Here is a 20,449-nt window from a genome sequence, read left to right on the forward strand (position 1 = left end):
TAAAACATCAAGCCAATATACCCTGGGATTGCCAAAAAGAGAATGAAGATCAAACTAGTGAATTAGGGTTTAGTAGTTTTACCACTTTATTTGAGTAGGTTGGCTTGTATAGTTTACTTCTATTGGCTTCACACAATTTGAACTTTTGACATGTTTTTATCTACCCACAAACTCTATGAAATTAGTGAGTTAAGGCAAATTGAATTGCCATCTTTGGTTGAGTTAAATAATCAGAATTGATTGAAAAACTATAGTTTTCCCATCTAGTAAACTATTTAATAATGCACATTGCTTGGAAAGTTGGAGTTCAATCCCTCCACAAAAGGTGACTGTTCTTGGATACTTAGCATTGACCTGATCTGAATTGCATAAAGGGATAACAGGATGAGGGGATCATAGACTAAGAGCCTATTTGAGATTGTGTTTAAAGGGCTTAAAAGTGCTTTAACACTTAAAAAAAGTCTTTTAAAATTAAAAACGCTTTTAAAAGTTCAAAAAACTTAAAAATAGTCAAAATATACTTATGACAAAAGCTTTTGTACATAAGCCTTATTTTTAACTTAAAAGTTCTATTTTTTAAAAGCAATCCCGTACATGTTCTAAAACATTTAGGATCTAATGGCATCCCATTTAGCTATTTATTTGCAACATATGGATGATACTAATATATATAATTTTTTTTTTTTTTTTGTTGAGAGAGATGATTTCCCTTCTTTCTTATTGCATCTACAAAAAAGCACGGATCAAATGATGGAACTACAATTCTAATTCTGGACCCTGTTACAACGGTTGGTCACAAAAAAAAATTGTGATGAAGAAAAGGACTGGAAATTTGCTAAGATATTTTGTCAGCTGATCTTGGATTTACAAAATCTTTAAGGAATAAACTGATTTATCAATTGACTTGGCCTGATTTGCTTTGCTGCTTCCTCCTTGAACTTGCTAAGTTGGTGGGAAAAACCTGTTGAGGTTGAATGGCAAAGTGTAGAACTCTTCATTTCTGTTATCACCTCTAAATGTTCTGAACTTCACCCACCATGGCATCCCCCTGTCTTTCTTTGACTTCTCCACTTCTAATGTATTGTCAAGAAATACGGCCACAATCAAACCCACCGTTGGCGGAGACGAGAATATCGTATTGAGAAAGGCATTAAACTGCAAAGATTTAAGATTTGACAATCAGGCTAACTATCATATTCATTAGAAAATCCAAAAGCTTTAGTATTCCAAATATATTTCAGTCTCAAAATCTAAAAATTTCCCACCTAGTATATGCTACCCAGATATCTGCACTTGTGTAAGTTATGGACCCTATTACAAAGTCAGACAACAACTGGGCTATTGGATATATCAAGGATAGTACTCACCCATCCGGCATTTGTATGAACAAGACCACTTCTTGATGGAATCCAATATTCATTGAAAAATTGAGGGACAGATATCCCAAGGAACAGTGAAAGCCCAGTAATAATGAGATTTCTCATCGAATTCATGTTTGTGAATTGAAGAAATGATAATCCAACCGAAGCTGAAAATCAAGAAACAAAAATATTATGAAGGGAGTGAAAAGAAAAAAGTAGAAAACTGAATTCACTTAGCTAATGACATACCCACAAGGCCGAAGAGAACACAGTACAATGCAGCAAATATTGGGAAGGGAATAGATGCAAACACAGCTCCAAATTTTCCTGCAAACATAACAAAGTGAATGAACAGTTCAGACCAATTTTTCGAATTGTGATTGGGAAACCGTAATAGCTGACCTCTCGATGTGATTTCAGTTTGAAAAAACTAGATTTTGTTATTGCTAAAAGAAATGAAAGAGAAAAGAATATGCAATCACAAAGGCTTCAATTCCAGTCTGAACAGATGAGTGGAAAAGGATTTTTGATCCCTTGGCATATACCACATGAATAAAAAATGGGAAACAATCAGGAGGTGCTCTCCTTTCAAACTTGCCCAAACTGCCTTGTACAAAATTGTAATACCAACCTAGGGTAGAGAAGAATATCATGAAGCCAGCAGAAATTTGAACAACTCTGCGACTTCCTACTCTGGTTAATCCAAGGAGTCCAACATTTTCCCTGAAAAAAGCGACCAAAGTGAACACAATTACTGTAAGGCTGTATTTGCATGCAAAAGAATAGAACACAAGCAGACAACTTTGGCTCATCGAAGTGGTCTTACACAGAAACAGTAGAACCAGTGCCCGTTCCAAAAAGACCATCAAGCAAGATTCCTATGCCCTGCCAAAGTGAGAAAGCAAAACTATTCAGCTCTTTCAAAGACACATGAAAGTGATGAAACTATATATAACTTAACTTAATGGAAGGAACATCCAAAACAACATGTGACCATGATAATTGTGCATGATACATGCAAATTCAACTGTGATATACAAGCAAAAAGGTGGCACAGAGGAAAATCTACTTGCTTTTCTTAAAGCATGTGAATCCAACTAAGAGAGAAGTGCATCAGCAACAAGGAGTCACAATTGTATCAAGACAGCTTACCTGCCAGCCAATGCCCCGGCTCAATACGTAAGCAGGAGGCGGAGTGGCAATTGCCAACCTAGATGTTGCCTTGTATGCACCAGTTGACTGCCATTGAAACATACAAGTTAGAACCACATAGTGAATGTGACAACCAAAAGAGCAGTTGACTTGGGGACACATGACAACAATGTCGGGACATATGATTGGGATACATACCTCAACCATAGAAACAAGGACTGCAGACATCATGGCAAATGAATGACCAGCTGAAAATGTTGGAGGACCCCACTGCAAAGGGTATGGGAACTTGAACCTGAAATTACACAAAACTTTAAACCAGCAAAGAAACACACTGCAAAGTAAGAGAAGCTGAAGTTGGTTTTTGATAATACCATGGGGCAGTAGATATAAGATTCGCTCGGTCAGTACGGCAACTGATTTGAGTTCTAGTGGGCTTGTCTTGATAAGCCCCACTAGCAGTCAAGATAAGGGAATAGATCCAAATGATTGAAACACACAGCAATACTGGGAATCGTTCAAAAATAGGGACATCTCTAAATGGCCTCACATGCTTCAGATACTACAATTCACAGAATCATACTTATATTAAAGGAAGGAAATTATTAGAGTAGTGTAGATAACCCAACAATTATCCTGAACTACTTACTTGTGACAGTCCAATGACCAACAACAGCATCGGTATCCCAATTTCCACACAATTGCCTAACTGAAAACAGATATTCCAGTAATAAAGTTGCATAAGTCAAAAGATAATGGGTGCAACAGTAAGTTAAAAGAGGAATATAAGGTATCCATCCAGCATAGTGAGCACAATTAAATTTCAGGTGTGGTTCTCATTAAGAAATGAGGGGCATAACCGCATAAGTTCAGCTTTCAGCAGGCTACATTGGGTTTGGGATACCATGACCAACTTGAACTTGAAACATCAGGGGCTTCATATCTAGTTCCAAGGCCAGAGAAATGATGGTGTGATTGGTTTCAGGGAACTAAAATATGAAGCCTCTGATGTTAGGACTTGGGGACCATTTCGAATGGAATTTTGGCCCCAATCGGCCCCCAAGAAGTGCTCACCACATCAAAAGGAAGCTCCTCTTTGAGGATCAACCCAATGGATACGCTAAAGACCTTGTAGCAAAACATACCGCAGGAAATCCTCGTTGAAACAATCCCAAGCCAACCAATCCAACAACTGGTGCCATTCCAAGAGGACTGAAGAATCTGCAAACAAAACCCATATCATGGTAAATAAAACAATTGTCATAATTATCTAATTAAACTTTTGAGTGCCATCAACCTACTTCGAAAAGAGTCCCCAAACTTGGCTGTAACCCAGTATTATTTGTATGCTTGAGGCTACAATTAGAGCTCCTTGGATCGCTCGCATAGTTTGTATAAATCTCTGCAAACCAATCACATGGGAAGATCTCTTTCAATACCCTACCAAATAAGAAAGTTATTAAGTAAAATTCCTGAGAAGGGAATCAAACTCAGACTTTCAGAGAGATATCTTTCATGGGACTGAGGTTCATACTGAAATGAATTGCAACATCAAAGCCACAGATTTGTGGGGCATTTGGACACCACATGCAAATAAAATGATTTCATTCCTCTATTCATTGCATTTAAGAAAAGCTTATTTGGTAAATTTGAGTGTAATAGCATGCATCTTCATTCGCAACTAAAACAAACTGACTTCTGTCATTTTGGCAGTGACTCCTTTTATCAAATTAAGTTTCCATTAAGCTTCATTTTGCTTTTATTCCCTCTGGGAAGCTTGTTTTTAATAAACAATTTGCCAAGTAACATCCATTTGAAGCAGGTCCAACCAAAAAGTAGAACTCTGGCCCTTCCAATGTAGTGTCTCACACAGATGGATATCTCAAATTGGAATACATGAATTACCACCCCCAAGTTTTATCAAAATGAATTTATCTTCAATTAGTTTTATATATCTGAAAGCTATAGAAAAAAACTTGATACATTTATTTCCATGTGGTTCCCAAACACCCTGCTACTAGAGAGAAAGGGAATAATGGATAGCTTACTTCTTGAGGATCGCTAATCCGTTGCAAATGGGAGTCACTTATGATGTAAGCTATAGGAATGACATAAGCAAAGGAGCCTCCAACGACCGCAGGCAACCTGGTTCCAAAAAGTGCTTGGAGAAGTGTGTTAATGCCAGCCACAAAGAGGAGAGTCTGTATAACTCGTGCTTTGTCTCCCTGGTTGTGAGCAGAGAAAATGATTGAAATAGGGGGTAAAAGACAAGAACAAGTAAAATTAAGAAGAACAAAAAAAGGTATGGTCAGGGGAATATAACATTTTTTTTTCTTTTTTTATATGTAAGTAAATCAATCTCAATTGAAGCGGGTGCAACCCACGTAAACAGAAAGAGAAAGCATACAAGAAAGACCCCAAATTAGGGAGAACAAAAGCACACAAAGTCCAGGATTTCAGTAAAACTAGAAAAACGAGGAATATTGTACGTTGCCATCCAAGCATAAAGAATATAGTCATTTTAAGCAGTGTTTCAGTCTATAATTACAAGTGGAATCCAACAGTTAGTGGGTTCAAAGTTTCCTGCATAGGCCCTACATCACTTCCACATCAATTGAACTTAAATGAAAGAATGATCCTTAAACTGAGAGGAATCAGAGAGAGTTTATTAGAAAACCAGCTTACATCACTTCCACCCATTGCAGGGACGAGCATTGTTGGGATCATTACACTTGTTCCCAGCATTAGGATGTAGTTTTGAAATGCTAACGCGATGGTTTCAGCTGCAAGACAAATACTTTATTATGAACAAGAAACTGAAAGGTGAATCAAGCAGCTTCCCATGAATCAAAATGTAATGCCACCATATCAATGGCATGATCATTAACACGTGCATCACAATGTAATGCCACCATATCACGGACAAAAGTGTAATTACAATACGCCATTAGGTCCATTGCTTAAGAAGTTTGTAGACCCGTGATGGCTATGAAAGTAATGTTTGATGACTGAGAATTCCTACGAAAGGAACACAAAACATAAAACACCTGGAATGTCGCAACGTACTTGGACCCCAACCCACAACTAGATTTATTAAAAAAATAAAATAAAAAATCAATTTTCATTTCTTTTCTTATATTTTCTTAGCAACCGAACAAAATGTAAGTTTCAAAAAAAGAAGACTCGTTCAGAGTCCTACTCAGTCAATGCCATACAAGTTCAAATTTCAAAATTTTGTTATCAACCCATGAAGATAAAACCAACAGCACAATCTTCCAAGTTCTGTCGACATTCATCAAAGAAAGGAAAAAAAAAAAAAAAAGAAAAAGAAAAAAATCTCCATCACCCGCTTGGTATCAACCCTAAACCTCAAAACCAACACAACATTTTTCTTTCGGATACTGAAAAAAAAAAAAAAAATGCATCTACTTTTCTGGGTTCAAGTTTGTATAACACAGTGCCTCACAATCACTACTAAAGCTACAGTACTCTGCTTCTAAACCCACAAACCCATTTCACTCTCACTCACTGTGCCTTAACAAAAGAAAAGAAAAGACACCCACATAAGAATGTGTCTATATATATATATATATATAGAGAGAGAGAGAGAGAGAGAGAGAGAGAGAGAGAGAGGGCTACCCCAAGGAGGGTTGGAGTCTATGCAGTACTCAAGGTCTTGGAGCTGTTCCATGGGAGGGTGGCTAATGTCTGCCATTGGTGAAGCTTCTGAAAAGAGCTTCACAGAACTCAGACTTGCCAAAGCAAGATGAAGAAAGAAGAAGAAGAAGAAGAAGGAACAACAAAAGCACTTGTACAGATATAAAGCGAACAATAAAAGCAGCTAACAACAAAAAATAAAGAAGAAAAATAAAGGGAATAATATGCAAAGCGCAAAGCCTCTCTGTGACGCCCCCTCTATGTCGTCAATAAGCCAGTTTTTTGAATCAGTTGTTTCGGATTCTCAAAACAACTGCCCTCTTTTCTTCGTATATTTTACGATACAGCCATCATGGGTTAGTGTGTCAACGTGGCATCAAATTCTGTAGCAACTTTCGACGGTGTGGATTTGATGCAGATTACGAAGCCTATCTCCCTCCTTACAAATGTGACACAAAAATGGTGTACTAGGTACTGTTCTTTGGTTGCACAAATTGGAAGGACTGGCCATCCTATGATTTGCCATCAATATTTAGCCCTGCCAACAAAGAATCAATGATGTAGACTTAGCCCCACAACCTTTCTATTGGGGTTGGTTGCCGACATATAAATTTTCAGCAATTTTGTTATAAATTTTGACAATAAATATGAGAGAGTTTTAATAAAGTTTACTTGTCAAACACGTTTCGGACAGTTCACTCCCGTTCGGACATATGAGTCTTATAGAAACTATTTCACATTTGCGGCCAAAATTGCTAGCAATTTATGCAGACGTTTGAGACATCTGAGAGAATGGATTACGAGACTATTTGTTCTAAGCAGTTTGAGATGTGAAATCCACTTGTTCGGGACAGATGAGCCCCACAACTGCCCTTTCTTAGACTGTTCAAATTTTAATGTTATTTGAGTAGCCTAGTAATAAGGAAAATCCAATATGAGCAATCTCTATAATGGTAAGAGTAGGTAATACTTATAACAAGGTAAAATCTATGAGTGAACTGAAGTAATTAAAACTTTGCTCCATTGGATTCAAATCCTGTTCTTGAAAAGGAAATAAATTTAAAGCGCAACTCTTAAGCAAATTAAATATCATTAATGTTGTCAAAGAGTCATAAGTGGACCAATAAATGTTCACTCTTTTAGGTGAGACCATCTCATGCATGCGTTCCTTACTAATTTATAAGACAAAAAGGGTAGAAAATAAAAGCTTTTACTTAGTGTAGGGTAAAAAAAAACATGCATAGTTGGTGAGCATTAAACTCCCTTAAAATTCCTAATACGATTCGGTTCGGATTGAGTTATAGTCGAAACCGAACCTGTTAAATTGAGACATGTGTCATTTATGTTATGTTATGAGACATATACCCAAACAACAGGTAGTCGGAAATCAAGAACTCGACCCGAGCTGAATCCTATTGCATCTAGCTCTACTAGGTTTTTGCATTTTGTCTTCTTTTTTGTGGTAGAGAGGGAAAGAATATGTGAGTGGGGGGTGCTTTTGTGAATCTGAGAAAAAGGGCAAGAAGGAGAAGATGTAAAGTCAAAGTAGGAAGGATGGTGACGTAGTTACGTGCGGCTAAACCCCTCACCCACATTATTCCTTCCCACCACGATCATGACCACTCCCCCCACAAAGTCCGATTCCCATGGGAAAACAGTGCAAAAAAGTCCAAGCAACCATATATATATATATATATATATATATATATATATATATTTATCTATGTTTTTTTCTCATCATGTTCAAGCTTTCACAATATAAAGAATCTCACACTTTCTCTTTTCCATGAGGGTTTGTTTGCTTATGGGGTATGGATCTTGTGTTTCCCCAAAAAAAGGGTGTTTTTTTTTGGGTGGGGGGGCAAAATAAAGGAGAAAAAACTAGGGGATTTGCACCATTATAGATGGGTTGGGGCAATCAATTGGGTTTCTTACTATTTAAATTATGAATATATTACTGAATCCCAATATTACAATTGATTAACCTAGTAGAATGATAGCACAATCAATTCTCCTTCTTATTTGGGCTGCAAATTCCATTCACTTTTGATAATTTATTGCTTGGGTTGAGTGGGATGAGTAGGATGGAGGATGGACCTACTTAATATCTTAAAGAAGTATTATATCCACAATCTAATAAATCAATCATACATGGTACTTTGTAGCAATAGATTTCAAACTTCTTGACCTAGAGTGTTCAAAATTTATAAGATGAGCCAAAGTTGAGTTGAGTTTCAAATGGAACCAACTTGTTATAAACAAATAATCCATCACTATGATATAGGAGAGTAGAAAAAAGCCCACCTTTAAGAACCAGATCATATGAAAAATATGGTTTTTTGGAACATGATCTTTTTCAGTTAATTTGAAACGGAAAGTATCCAGTTAGTTATATTATATGGATATTTTTATCTTTTCACTTTTTGATAGGACAAAAATACCATTCAAATATAATTAACGGGATATTATCCGGTTTAAATGAACTGGAAAGAATCCTAATTCATAATTTTTTACTGCATAATTGATTTGACTTGACGAGTATGAGAATACCTTAAATAGCTCCAAAAGGATTGAGATCTCGTGCAATACTTTTAAGTATTGTACGTTCAAATAAATGACACAAATAGTTCATTCTCATATGCAACTTACTTGACTCACCTCTCAGCCTCTTGACGTCTCTCCTCTACTATTCCTGTCTTCCACCACCGTCAAACGCTGATCCCGCCACCTCTTGCATCGATATCCCACCGTGCCGGATAGTTGAACTAAAGGGATGGTATGACATCCAAAAAGAATACTCTATACATCATATGCATGCACATTCAGTCAAAAAGCATAAAAGGGGGAGGTTAGGCCACAAATTCTCCGCCGCCACTGTGGATTGGCATATAATTTAGATAATATATAATAAAGCAACCCATGAATCCGTGTGATATAAAGTGAGGAATCTGCCATCCTCATACAAAAGAATAAACAAATCTTAAGAAGAAAAAAAAAACAAATTTATTCAAATTTTTTACTAATTATTTGGAATTTGGAATAACTTCGTTAGCTTCCAAACAACCGCTTTTCAATGCATTGCTGCATTGCCAAACCCAATACAAAATCCTGGAGGTGACAATTATGTAATTAACTCTAATCTTGAGGGCTTATTCAAGATCTCCTAGTGACCCATTTCTTTTGGGTGTGTACTAGCAATTGTTCCATTATTCTCTTTTTACCCCCCCAAAAAAAGACTTGTTTATGCTTTGGGAATAAATGCCATGTATTAATGAACTAATAGTGCTAACCACACCACCAAGTGTATGGATGGAAGCAGATACTCTCCCCTGCAGGCCTACACGTGTCAGTTAGGGTTCTTTTTTTCTGATTTTAGCAGCACAAAATGGGAGAGTAGTTTTGTGATTGTAGAGCTGCAAATATGGCATGCAAATTCACATTGATTACTGATGGAATAAAGTAAGGTTTGGGAGCAGAGGTGTGCAGATCATATGGCTATTCATGTTTCCTTTTTTGTACTGAGTTGTCACCCTCTTTGTATTGACGAATTTTCAAGGACATTGCAGGGTCAGCCTTTGCTACAACGACCAAACTCCATCAATGATTCTTTCATTTTGTTGCCATAAAGAGCTCAATAATTCAAGTGTTTTTGTTTGTTTGAAACTAGGTGGATACAAAATTAATAAGTTCAAAAGGTCAAAGTTTGATTATATTTATTTATATAATCTTATATTCATACTTCGATATTACTTGAACTCGACATGCAAACACGAATTATCATGCATAACAGAACTTTGCATTCGATGTTCAAAATAGCAAAATGAAGATGCATCATTAGTACTGCTTCAAGTCCAAAACATTGGGGCAAATGTTTGGCCCCAAGATTTCGCAAGTTAATTATGTTTTTAAACTAAAACACGAAAATTATCCAGTTTAAAAGTGCATTTGAAAAAAAGAAATGTCAGTTTGAATGTATCAGACAAGGGAGTGTAGTTTGAAAAACATTTTTTTTTGGGGAAACTTCAGAAAGCCCCCTTGAACTTCCAGCCAATTTGAAACCCCCCCCTAAATTTCCAAAACTCTCATTTAGGCCCCCTGAACTTTGATTTTCTCTCACTTTGGACCCTTTTAACATTAAACTACGTCGTTTTTGGGCTGAGTAGGTGTTTAATTTTAGGATACAAAACGACGTAGTTTAATGTTAAAAGGGTCCAAAGTGAGAGAAAACCAAAGTTCAGGGGGCCTAAATGAGAGTTTTGAAAATTTAGGAGGGGTTTTTCAAATTGGCTGGAAGTTCAAGGGGGCTTTCTAAAATTTCCCCCTTTTTTTTTTTTAATTAAAAATATCATGTTTTTAAAATACAAGTCAAACCACACATTTTGAAGCCATTAATTCAAACCAATGTTAAGGATCCTCTCCATTTCATTTGAAATGGATAATATACATTTAGTGTAAAAGAATGTGTAATATTGTCTTAACATTAAAATTGAAGAATAATATTTACAATATTACCCATTCTTTTACACTAAATAGATATTCTCAATTTCATTTGAAATGAGGAGAGAGGATCCTATTTCACGCTTTTGTTATATATAGAAGTGGAATTAGGATCATTATAGTTCATTTGAACTGAATAATATCAAATTAATTATATTGAAAGGGTATTTTTGTCCCATTAAAAAGTTAAAAGACAAAAATACTTCCACAATATAACTAACAGGATATTTAAATTGGAGAGGATCCTGTTCCATAGAAGTGACTCACTCTCTAATGTCATTAACAAGAAACAAGGTAGTAAACGCTCACAATTTTTTTATACGACTGACGAACCCAACATGAAATTAAAGGATTATAGTTGAAGAATCCAACCCGCTTTATTAAATTGGTCGAAATAAGATTAACCTATATGGTCTTATACCTATGTTTCGATACAATTTGAACCCAACATACAATACTAAGGCTCACAATTTTTTACACAATTTGCGAACTCAATAAAAACCCAACAGGAAATTAGCTGAATAGGGTTGAAGAATATGACCCTTTTAACTAAGTTGGTAAAGTTAGAATTAATCTATATAGTCGTATACAAGTTATACTTTGACACAACTCAAACTCGACACGCAAATATAAATTGACGCCCTTTACTATTTAACATGCCATAATTACAAGAGTCAAAAGAACCTTTATGTTGAAACCACTAAAACTTTTAGAGTAGGAAACAATCGAGCAAGGAAAGTGAAGAAATAAAACCAACTAAATACACTTAGAAGCTAGGAAGATTAAAAAGTTGATTACAACAAAAAATCGCTGCACCTAATGGGGTGCAGGCCTTCAAAGAAATTAGAAGAATATGACACCTCTCACTCCATCTCTTTATCAGGTCCAATATACATTGTGCAAGATACTGAAATCAAAATGAGTAAACATCCAACAAGTCTCCCAAAGGATGGAGCTGTTCTTGATGAACCAATGCCCCATAATTGTGACAGGGCAGCCTGAAAAAGGCAACAAAAGCATCAGCATAATTAACAAGATGAGGGATTGTTTATTTCTTTTTATGTGCAAGTATTTCATTAGAATTCTTTCAATGTTCTCTAATAATTTCCTAAAATTAAGTTATTATTGTTATCATGATTAGCAATTAGAGTATTCTCCTGCAATCACTCTCTCTCTAGATGAGAGACTCTCACTCTAGAATTCTCATAGTTTTCTCTATTTCCTCTCTAGCGGAGGCATGTGCAGGCGCGTTTCCGCTAGACTTAGGTTTGGGGTCGTAGGATGCGTTTGCCATGGACAGGATGGAGCGAAGATTTGTTGTGGAAGCTAAATCGTTCTCCTTTTTGGCGAAAGCTGGCAAGCCAGAGTTGCGCTTGGAAGAAAAGAGAAAAGGGTTCTTTGGCTCTTTTTCTCTGAGCCTCCAATGTTCCGATTGGCTGGCGGATATGGTGGAGGAGGCGCTGAAATCTCAAGGGTCGGAGTTCTTCGCCAAATCGTTTCAGGAGGGCGAGATGATTTTGAAGATCCATAAGGGCTGCAATAAGGCTGGTCGCTTCTTAGTGGCCGAGGTCTCTGCTGATGATGTTCGGAAAGGGGTGATTTGGTTCCCTGAGGGCCATGAAGGTTGGGGTTGGCGCCGCTTTGAGGATGAACTACGGAAATTTTTGGTGTCTCTCGCAGCGAAGACGAAGGGTTTAGGGGGTATCCCGAATGCTATTTCGAATCGGTCCTATGCGGCGGTGCTGCCCAAGGATTCTGGTGATGTGAAGCCGGTTGGCGTTCATATTCCGCTGGTGGGCTGTCTTGAGTTGGTTAAGGGTGGTGGAGGAGATCCAGCGACAAAGTTGATTAGGGTTGTGCGCTTGTTGAAGGCGTATCTGAATAATCTTAGGGCTGATGTGATTCAGGTTTTCTCTATCGGGATGGGCTTTAAGCCCATTTCTTGGTTTGAGGGCTCTTGGGTTCCTGGTCGTTGGAAGAAGCTTCTTGCGAAGCCTGGGCCTGTTCTAGACCAGGCTTGTCTTAGGATGGGTCTGCCTAAACTTCTTGTTGGGTTTAGGCTGAGAGCTGGACGCAAGTCTGCTTGTGGGCCTTGTGCGGCTGCCCTATCGGAGCAGTCGTTGCCGTTGCTCGTTTTTGCCTCGCCGGTGTTCAATCCGGGGTCTCTTCCGGTGACTTCTTTGGTCTCCAACGCAGTGGTTCCCGCGGGTGCGGCTGCTCATGTGATGTCGAGTTTGGGTTCTACATCGGAGGGTATTGGATTTGCTTCGTCGATGGTTTCTAGGTCTACATCGCCATTGTCCTCTCTGGTGATTCCTTTATCTGTTGAGGCTCCTGGGCTGTCGGTGCAAGACATATCTCTGGGCAGCGATGATTATCTGTCTCACAAGGAGTTGGGGGCCATGACAGCTAGCGGGGGGATAGAGCCTCGAATTTTAAGCCGATGTCTCCTGTTCATGCATTGGTCCATGCCGGTGACCCTCCTTCTGACCCTTTTACCTCAGCCCTTCCCTCGTCTGTTGATTCTTCCGCAGCTGTGTTAGTGGCTGAGGCTGAGGAGGTTTCTGTCCCTCTTTCCTCGCCGATGTTCACCTCTAATGCCATTGTTGATTCTTGTTTGAACAAATCACAAAAATGGCTGATTGAGTCGTTTCGGGAAGTGGTTAAGGACGATGTTACGCATATGACGATCTTGAAGGACTTGGAGGAGTCATTTCGTCAGGCAAGTAAGGAAGCTCGTGAGGTGTTGTCCCTAGAGGAGGACTGGAATTTGGCGTCTATGAAGGAAGAAATTGAGAGGTTTCTAGGAGGACATTTGCTCGTGTCGACATTGGTGCCTCTGAAGGCGAACGGGTCTAACCAGGTGCTCGTTACTGATGCTCTTGTCTCGGTCCCGCCCTCTTCTACGCTTTCATCTGGGCAGATTTTTCTGCCGGAAAATCATGATGCAAATTCTGCAGGGGCGCTAGCTTTGGGAGAGAGGTTACGCATGTCTCTGGGCAGTGGGGTTCCTATATATAAGCAAACAGTGAGATACTACCGGAGAGCTAAGAAAGAAAGAGGAATTCGGGTGAATGATTCTCTTCTTCTTGAGGCGGTGGAATCCTTTAGTGCTCCGCAGATACATTACCAACCAGTGGCGGGGTTTGCTGCTCAGACTTCATCGGAGGTTGCACACGGTCAGGTGTCTAATTTGTCACCTACACCTTTAATTAGTGTAGGGGATTTTGTAGCTCAAAGAAAGCCTGATTCTAAGAACTCTAATCCGATGAGGGGCTTTCTACGGCAAGGGTTTCTTAACCCAAGTCCGAAAGAAAAAAAGGAGTCTCAGTCTTCATCGCATGTGGCTGTGAAGGATGATGAAGTAGTGGGATGCAATTTTTCAGTTTTGGATAAAGCTTTCAAGTTTGGGCGGGATCGAGAAGACAACGATTGGGATGGGGAGCTGTCCCCCGATCCCCTTGATTGGGTGTTGGATTGAGACAAAGAGGAGGTTCCATATTCGGCGGATTTTCTTCGGGTTATGGACGTCGCCCAGACTAGGACTAAAGGAAAAAGGACTAGGAATAAGGGCATAAGGGAGCTGTTAAATTTAGAAAGCTCCGATAACTATGGCAATGCTAGTGCGTCCTCCAAGAGAAGGAAGAGCAAGATTTATGTGTCATAGTCTTTTGTGAAGGGATGAGGGTGTTTGGTTAGTGGGCTTTGCGTTGGTGTGTTTGTTTGAGGGTTTTTTGGTGGTTTTTTGGTTTTTCTGGGTGGGTGTTCTGGGGTTTTTCTTTGGGTTCGCTTTGGCCCCCTTTGTACTCCAACTCCATGTGTAATTAGGGGTGCCTCTCGCTTTTCTCCTTCTTTAATAAAACTTCTTATTACTTATAAAAAAAAAAAAAAAAAATTCCTAAATGACCGTCCCAATTCCAAAACACAAGATAAGGGAAGAAAATAAACCCCCAAAGCAATCATCACCATATGTAACTACCCTTCTTACTGAATGTATTGACCTAAAAATGTGGGGAGGGGAGGGGGTAAGGGGCAAGAAGGGTACCGCCATGTACTGGACATTTGCAACTTTGCTGGTTTTCTCAAGCTGAAGACCGCGTGCTAAAAATACCTGCAATTGAGCACACAAGTTCAGAAGCCTATACTGCAGGAACATGGTCAGCAAAACAAAAAGATATCATGCTTTATTGATATAATCACTTCATCATAAAGTTCAGGACAGCACCTCAGCCAAAAAGGCCAGAACACCAAGTACGAGCATAAGTAAAAATGTATACAAATCTGGCAGCACAAAATCCTGCATCGTGCGAGAAAAAAAAATTGTTGAGAAACACACAGAAAGACACATAATGCCTAATACGGAAGATATATACAGCACGGATGCAATTAAATGCTTATACAACAAAACCACGGCATGCAAGGTCAACCAGGGTGTAAGGGGTATAAATTAGGGTCAGCAATCAGTCCTCAGGTTATTAGTAATACAGATAATCTGGGGCTTGTATGGAACCTTTAAACAATAAAATGATTTTTTAAACAGTATTTTTACTATGTAATGAACTTACCTCAAATGCAAATGTACATATTCCAGCAGCAGGGCCAGCCAGTATGCCAAACGAAAAAACTGTAACCCTGAAAAAGCGCAAACAACTTACTAAGGCAATCACTTTTACATAATAATAATCTTTTAATTTTTAAATCTTAGTGTGACAGCACCAGTATATCTTTTTTATTTTCTAGTTATGTATTTCATGTAGTACTCAGATTTACTATAGAATCTAGCAGCAACCACTTTAGCTTCCATAAGACATGGATACTGTTATAGTTTGTATGAACGGTTTAAACACAAAAGGCGGAGGCTATTATATTATTCAACTTATGTTAACCTAATACAAGCATCCTATTATATAGGATTAGGGAAATACCAAAGAGACTAAAATACCCCCAAAACCCTAATGACTCAAACCCTAATTCTTCTAACACTCCCCCTCAAGCTGGAGCATATACATCATATGAATCCAGCTTGGAATATACAAGCAAACGAAAAACAACTAGAAAACATATTCTAACACTCCCCCTCAAGCTGGAACTGCTTGGACCACACAAGTTAATTAAATAAAACTTCAACGCCGGTCGAAAACTCGTTGGTAACTTGAACAACCATTTGATCGGTTCTCGCCGAAAAACACCAAGGCCGGTCGGATGCAACGATCACTTGATCGGTTCTCGCCGGAGAATCCAAGGTTGGTCGGATACATCGATCTTGGGATTGGTTCTCGCCGAAAAACACCAAGGCCGGTCGGATGCATCGATCACTTGATCGGTTCTCGCCGGAGAATCCAAGGCCGGTCGGATACATCAATCACAAACAACAAACAAACAACAAATTTTCACATGATTAACCAACAAGATTCGCCGAAAAACAGATATTGGAAAAACAAAAAGCTTTGCCGGAGCTTCGCTGGACATACGCCGGAACTTCGTCGGGGCTTCAAAACTGGCCGGAAACACACAGAACAGGCTGGCAATACCTAAAAACAGAAGAAAAACACTGAAAAACAGAACAGAAACAGTCACTGGAGGCTCGCCGGACCATTGCCGGAGTATTGCCGGAGCTCGCCGGAACTTGCTGGAGAAGACAGAACACTCCGGCCACTTCAAAAACAGCAACTACAGAATCAATAGAGGGCCACACAGTAACGTTTCAACACCAAAAGCATCAAATCGTCGGAATATTTTTTTTCCCGATGGCCGCTGCAACTTTTCCGGCCACCACAGAACACTCCGGCCGCTTCAAACAAGACAGAAAACCACCGCAGAACCATCCGGCCAGCATCACAGAACATCAAAAACAAACAAAATATATATATATTTTTTTCTCACCGGAAGGAGTTCCGGTCACCATAAAACAAGAACAAAACAGCTCTACGGAACTCTTTGGAGCTCTTTGAAGGTACTGCCCGTGTGGGTTAGCCCACACGGGCAGTGCTGCCACCAAGAAGAAAATTAAACTACCCAAGAATCGAAACAAGCTCTGATACCATGTTATAGTTTGTATGAATGGTTTAAACACAAAAGGCGGAGGCTATTATATTATTCAACTTATGTTAACCTAATACAAGCATCCTATTATATAGGATTAGGGAAATACCATAGAGACTAAAATACCCCCAAAACCCTAATGACTCAAACCCTAATTCTTCTAACAGATACCATGCAAAAAGGAAAGCCATGTCAAATGTGAGCACAACAGCATAGCATGACTTTCTTTGAGCTTCAGTAGTTTGATGGCAAAGAAATGAAGAAGATTATATGCTATAGTGGTGAGTAAAGATAGAAAAGTCATATTACTTACACTGGTTGATCAGATGCCTTTGCTCCCGCCCTTATGAGGCAATAGCTGACTCCACCCGTTATTGATGAAAATAAACCAACTAAGACCAAATATATATGGTGGCTCCCTCTAAGATATATATTGCTTGTTTCCCCAGCTTTAACTAAGGCTCCTGCAGAAGTCCACATTCAATAATGCACTAGTCTAGGCAGAGTTGTAGGGAATACACTCACTATTTCATTATAAGCACAAAGCAATATGTCCTAGAAAGATTTTTAACCTGTCACACATAAAGCCAGAAATAAAGACCACAGGGGAAGATAATAAAGCAAAAGCAAAGGACATAATGTGTTCTTTAGTCTCTATTGCTTACCCATTCATCCTACAAGCATTAACTTGCTTACTTTGCAGGAATCCAGCAGGTAATTCAAGGTTCTAGTTTCACAGAATTTGCTATAAAACAGCTTACAACCAATGCAATGGATGAGGGACATCATTGTCAAAGATGTGGTATGAGAACAAACCCCCCACGCCTTCTTTTTGTTCTAGTTTCACAGAGTTTGACAGCTTACACCAAATGCAATGGATGAGGGAAGTAATTGTCAAAGATGTGGTATGAGAGCAAATCCCCCGCCCCTTCTTTTTCTTTATAAATTATATATACAATAAACAGTAGAAATGAAAATATGGAACAAGAAACTCTTCCATTTTATTACCTAAAAACTTAAAATTGAGAAAAGGAAAACAATAGGATTTAGGTTATTTGAAGAAAAATTAGACTACTAGCAAAAGAGAATACAACATAAAAGAACAACTAAAAGGATATGGAAACAATGAGGAATACAAAGGGCTGACTTTTTGAGTTCTTCAATGATGAGATAGGGAAACTCAAAATATTACAGAGTCTCTAAATGCCACATGTCAGAAAACAAGACTCATGCTTCCTTTTCTATGTATAGTTTAACTACAATATTCCATTAGTACAATAATGAAAATGTCTTTTGCTTATAAGAGAAAAGTTTTTTGAACTTTTTTGAGATGAGACAAGAGAACATGAACATCAAAGCAAGGTACTCTCTCAACTCTACAATAGAAATGAGGCACAGAAGATGGAAAAATCAAATACAGTCAAAGAAGAGAGAGAGAGAGAGAGAGAGAGCTTAGGTAAACCTGGGAGATTGTTGTTCAATTTTAGCTTTCTTGCAGAGAGGATAAGATAGCATTTGCATAGCAACAGCACAAAGAAGCATATAACATGGAATAGCAACAAAGGCAGAAAAATAAGATAGCGAAAGAGCAGACATTTGGCATTGCATATAGAACACTACTTTAACTCGCTTCTGTACCTTTTGTGGTAAGTAGTTGTCTGAAAATGAACAGCACGCCAAAGAAACTGCAAGCAAGACCTGGAAAATGCTATGATAGTTAACATAGCAAGCATTCAGTGCCCTAACAGAAGGGTTCCAAGTTTTGTACCAATATTGAAAGATTGAAATCAACTTAAAATTAAAGACAAGTAGTGTTATCCTATATGATACAAAGCATTTGCAGCTGGATGGCTTCACCACCACTTCTGCAGCTTCTTGCCTAACTCTTCATTATGGTCGTTCCCCAAATTATCTGGGGCCACTAAACATGATGATCCATGTCCTATCTATTTCACCAGATACCTAAAGTGCTTATTGTTTCATAGCATAAACATGAACGAAGTATGTACAATTATGGGGCATATTAGCTATCTAATAGTATTACATTGAGGGGGGGATTAAGAGACAAGAATGATAAAATCTTACATACTAGTATACTACCATACCTCCAATGTCAGCAATTTTCAACTTCTCATGCAAAATTATTCTGGCTGCAATTGATGCCATAATCGGTGTTGTGAAGCTTAATACAATAGCCTGAGACAAAGGTAACCTTTGAATGCTGAATTGAAAAGAAAAGCAATATCAGGTCATTACAGTGGTTACCAATGAATCAATTCTTAAGGATAACCAATCAATACATTGATAAAGCTTTCCAAGCATAGTATATCAGGTTAAAGAAAGGTCAAAGGATAAGTGAACATAAAGCATAAGCCAAAGAGTTAGAATACAGCAGCAAAGTAAAAGTGTGTACTGATAGCAGGTCATTTCCTGTATGAACGCCATTACCAAAAGTTGTGTAACTCTCTTTTTGGGTAAGTGAAAATTATGTAACGCAAGCTGATAGATTTATCAATATTAGATCTCAAAGAAATTCATGTTGAAAGTGCTATGTTCTAAGGTACTGTACTTTTTCTTTACTTTTTTGGAACATTATTATGTTTCAATAAGTTCGTACAAAGTTATACCACTACATTAGGCAGATAAATGCACTCATCCTCCTCGATCAACGCTTGTGTTTGAATTCCACTACAATCATATTAAGGTGGGGTGGTACCTAACTCTATAGGGCCAGCAGGTATACCATTCTCAGGGTTGCCTTGGTGTGGCCGTGAGTAGTGGGTGCCATCATCCCCTCCTACCCTTCTGCCACAGCAGAAAAAAATTATTAAAAAAAATCATGCAAAGTTACAAATTAAATATATATTGGTAACTTACAGCTAATTGATCCACATGCAGAATATAGCACTAGTAACTACTGCCGTCTGAAGGCTGAAAACACATGATGCAATTACCATCTGATCCTGGAATTTGATCTAATATCCTGATGTAGGAAAGTGAACTTGTTGAAGAACGTATCTAATCATATGGTCCTAGCTAAACATAAATATTCCCACTAGAAAAATGAGGGAATATTCCAGATGTGTTACACGCACCAGTAATAAAAAGCATACAATCAATACATACAGAAAGGATAGCTTTTGGATTCTCCTTACCAATAAACATAACTCATCAACGAAAGATATCCCATTATGGCTCTTGAAATTAACAGTTTTCTAACATGTGTCTGTCCAAGTATTGAATGCCCGCTCTTTCTCAGCCAAAAATATGACAATATCATGATAAGTATACATCTAGTAAAAGCCGTCTCAAATAAAGGAATTGATTGAGCTGCCATTATAAAAGGGGATAAAATTAATCACCGGATATACCAACATAATTCGCTAATAATAGTTCTAATTGAAAAAAAAAGAGAAGTAAATACACACTTAATATATGGAAAATTACATAATGATGAACAACGTCCACCTTATGCCTCAAGACTTACGAATGGTCACAAATGAGGACAGAACTTACTGACCAGAGAAAACATCGGAAAGAACTTCCATGACAAAATACATGATAGATGATATCCCCATACACAAGAGACCAGAGTATCTGGACCCACTCCACACCCAAAAAATAAATTGAGTCACCGGAGATGACTCTGCTTCATGTAATCTTATCACTTGCTCCTGCAAAATGTTAAAATTGCAACTACATTAATTTCCCAATTTCTTCCCCAGTTTTCTGTATCAATC

General features: G+C 38.3%; 2 protein-coding genes across 2 annotated transcripts in view; both read right to left on the minus strand.

The window, feature by feature from the left end:
- Positions 1 to 740: 740 nt before the first annotated feature.
- On the minus strand, positions 741 to 6,346 carry LOC132180824 (nucleobase-ascorbate transporter 1). Its single transcript, XM_059593790.1, has 14 exons — positions 6,153 to 6,346; positions 5,199 to 5,296; positions 4,562 to 4,738; positions 3,815 to 3,915; positions 3,659 to 3,734; positions 3,163 to 3,222; positions 2,888 to 3,075; positions 2,712 to 2,808; positions 2,514 to 2,600; positions 2,188 to 2,246; positions 1,993 to 2,084; positions 1,611 to 1,688; positions 1,368 to 1,528; positions 741 to 1,155 (listed from the first exon to the last, which is right to left on the minus strand). Exons 1-14 carry the CDS (start codon positions 6,226 to 6,228, stop codon positions 943 to 945), a joined length of 1,563 nt encoding a protein of 520 aa, XP_059449773.1. The 5' UTR covers positions 6,229 to 6,346; the 3' UTR covers positions 741 to 942.
- A 4,951-nt stretch (positions 6,347 to 11,297) lies between these two features.
- Positions 11,298 to 20,449, minus strand: part of LOC132181540 (uncharacterized) — a 9,652-nt gene continuing 500 nt past the window's right edge. Inside the window, exons 2-10 of the mRNA XM_059594796.1 lie at positions 20,230 to 20,383; positions 19,865 to 20,039; positions 18,815 to 18,930; positions 18,348 to 18,407; positions 17,023 to 17,173; positions 15,233 to 15,299; positions 14,893 to 14,964; positions 14,713 to 14,778; positions 11,298 to 11,665 (exon numbers count right to left, since the gene is read on the minus strand). Of these exons, the coding sequence (XP_059450779.1) occupies positions 11,531 to 11,665; positions 14,713 to 14,778; positions 14,893 to 14,964; positions 15,233 to 15,299; positions 17,023 to 17,173; positions 18,348 to 18,407; positions 18,815 to 18,930; positions 19,865 to 20,039; positions 20,230 to 20,383 (996 nt within the window). The 3' untranslated portion in view covers positions 11,298 to 11,530. The remainder of the gene's footprint in view (positions 11,666 to 14,712; positions 14,779 to 14,892; positions 14,965 to 15,232; positions 15,300 to 17,022; positions 17,174 to 18,347; positions 18,408 to 18,814; positions 18,931 to 19,864; positions 20,040 to 20,229; positions 20,384 to 20,449) is intronic.

Source organism: Corylus avellana, chromosome ca5 (genome assembly GCF_901000735.1).
Source record: "Corylus avellana chromosome ca5, CavTom2PMs-1.0".
Taxonomy (NCBI): domain Eukaryota; kingdom Viridiplantae; phylum Streptophyta; class Magnoliopsida; order Fagales; family Betulaceae; genus Corylus; species Corylus avellana.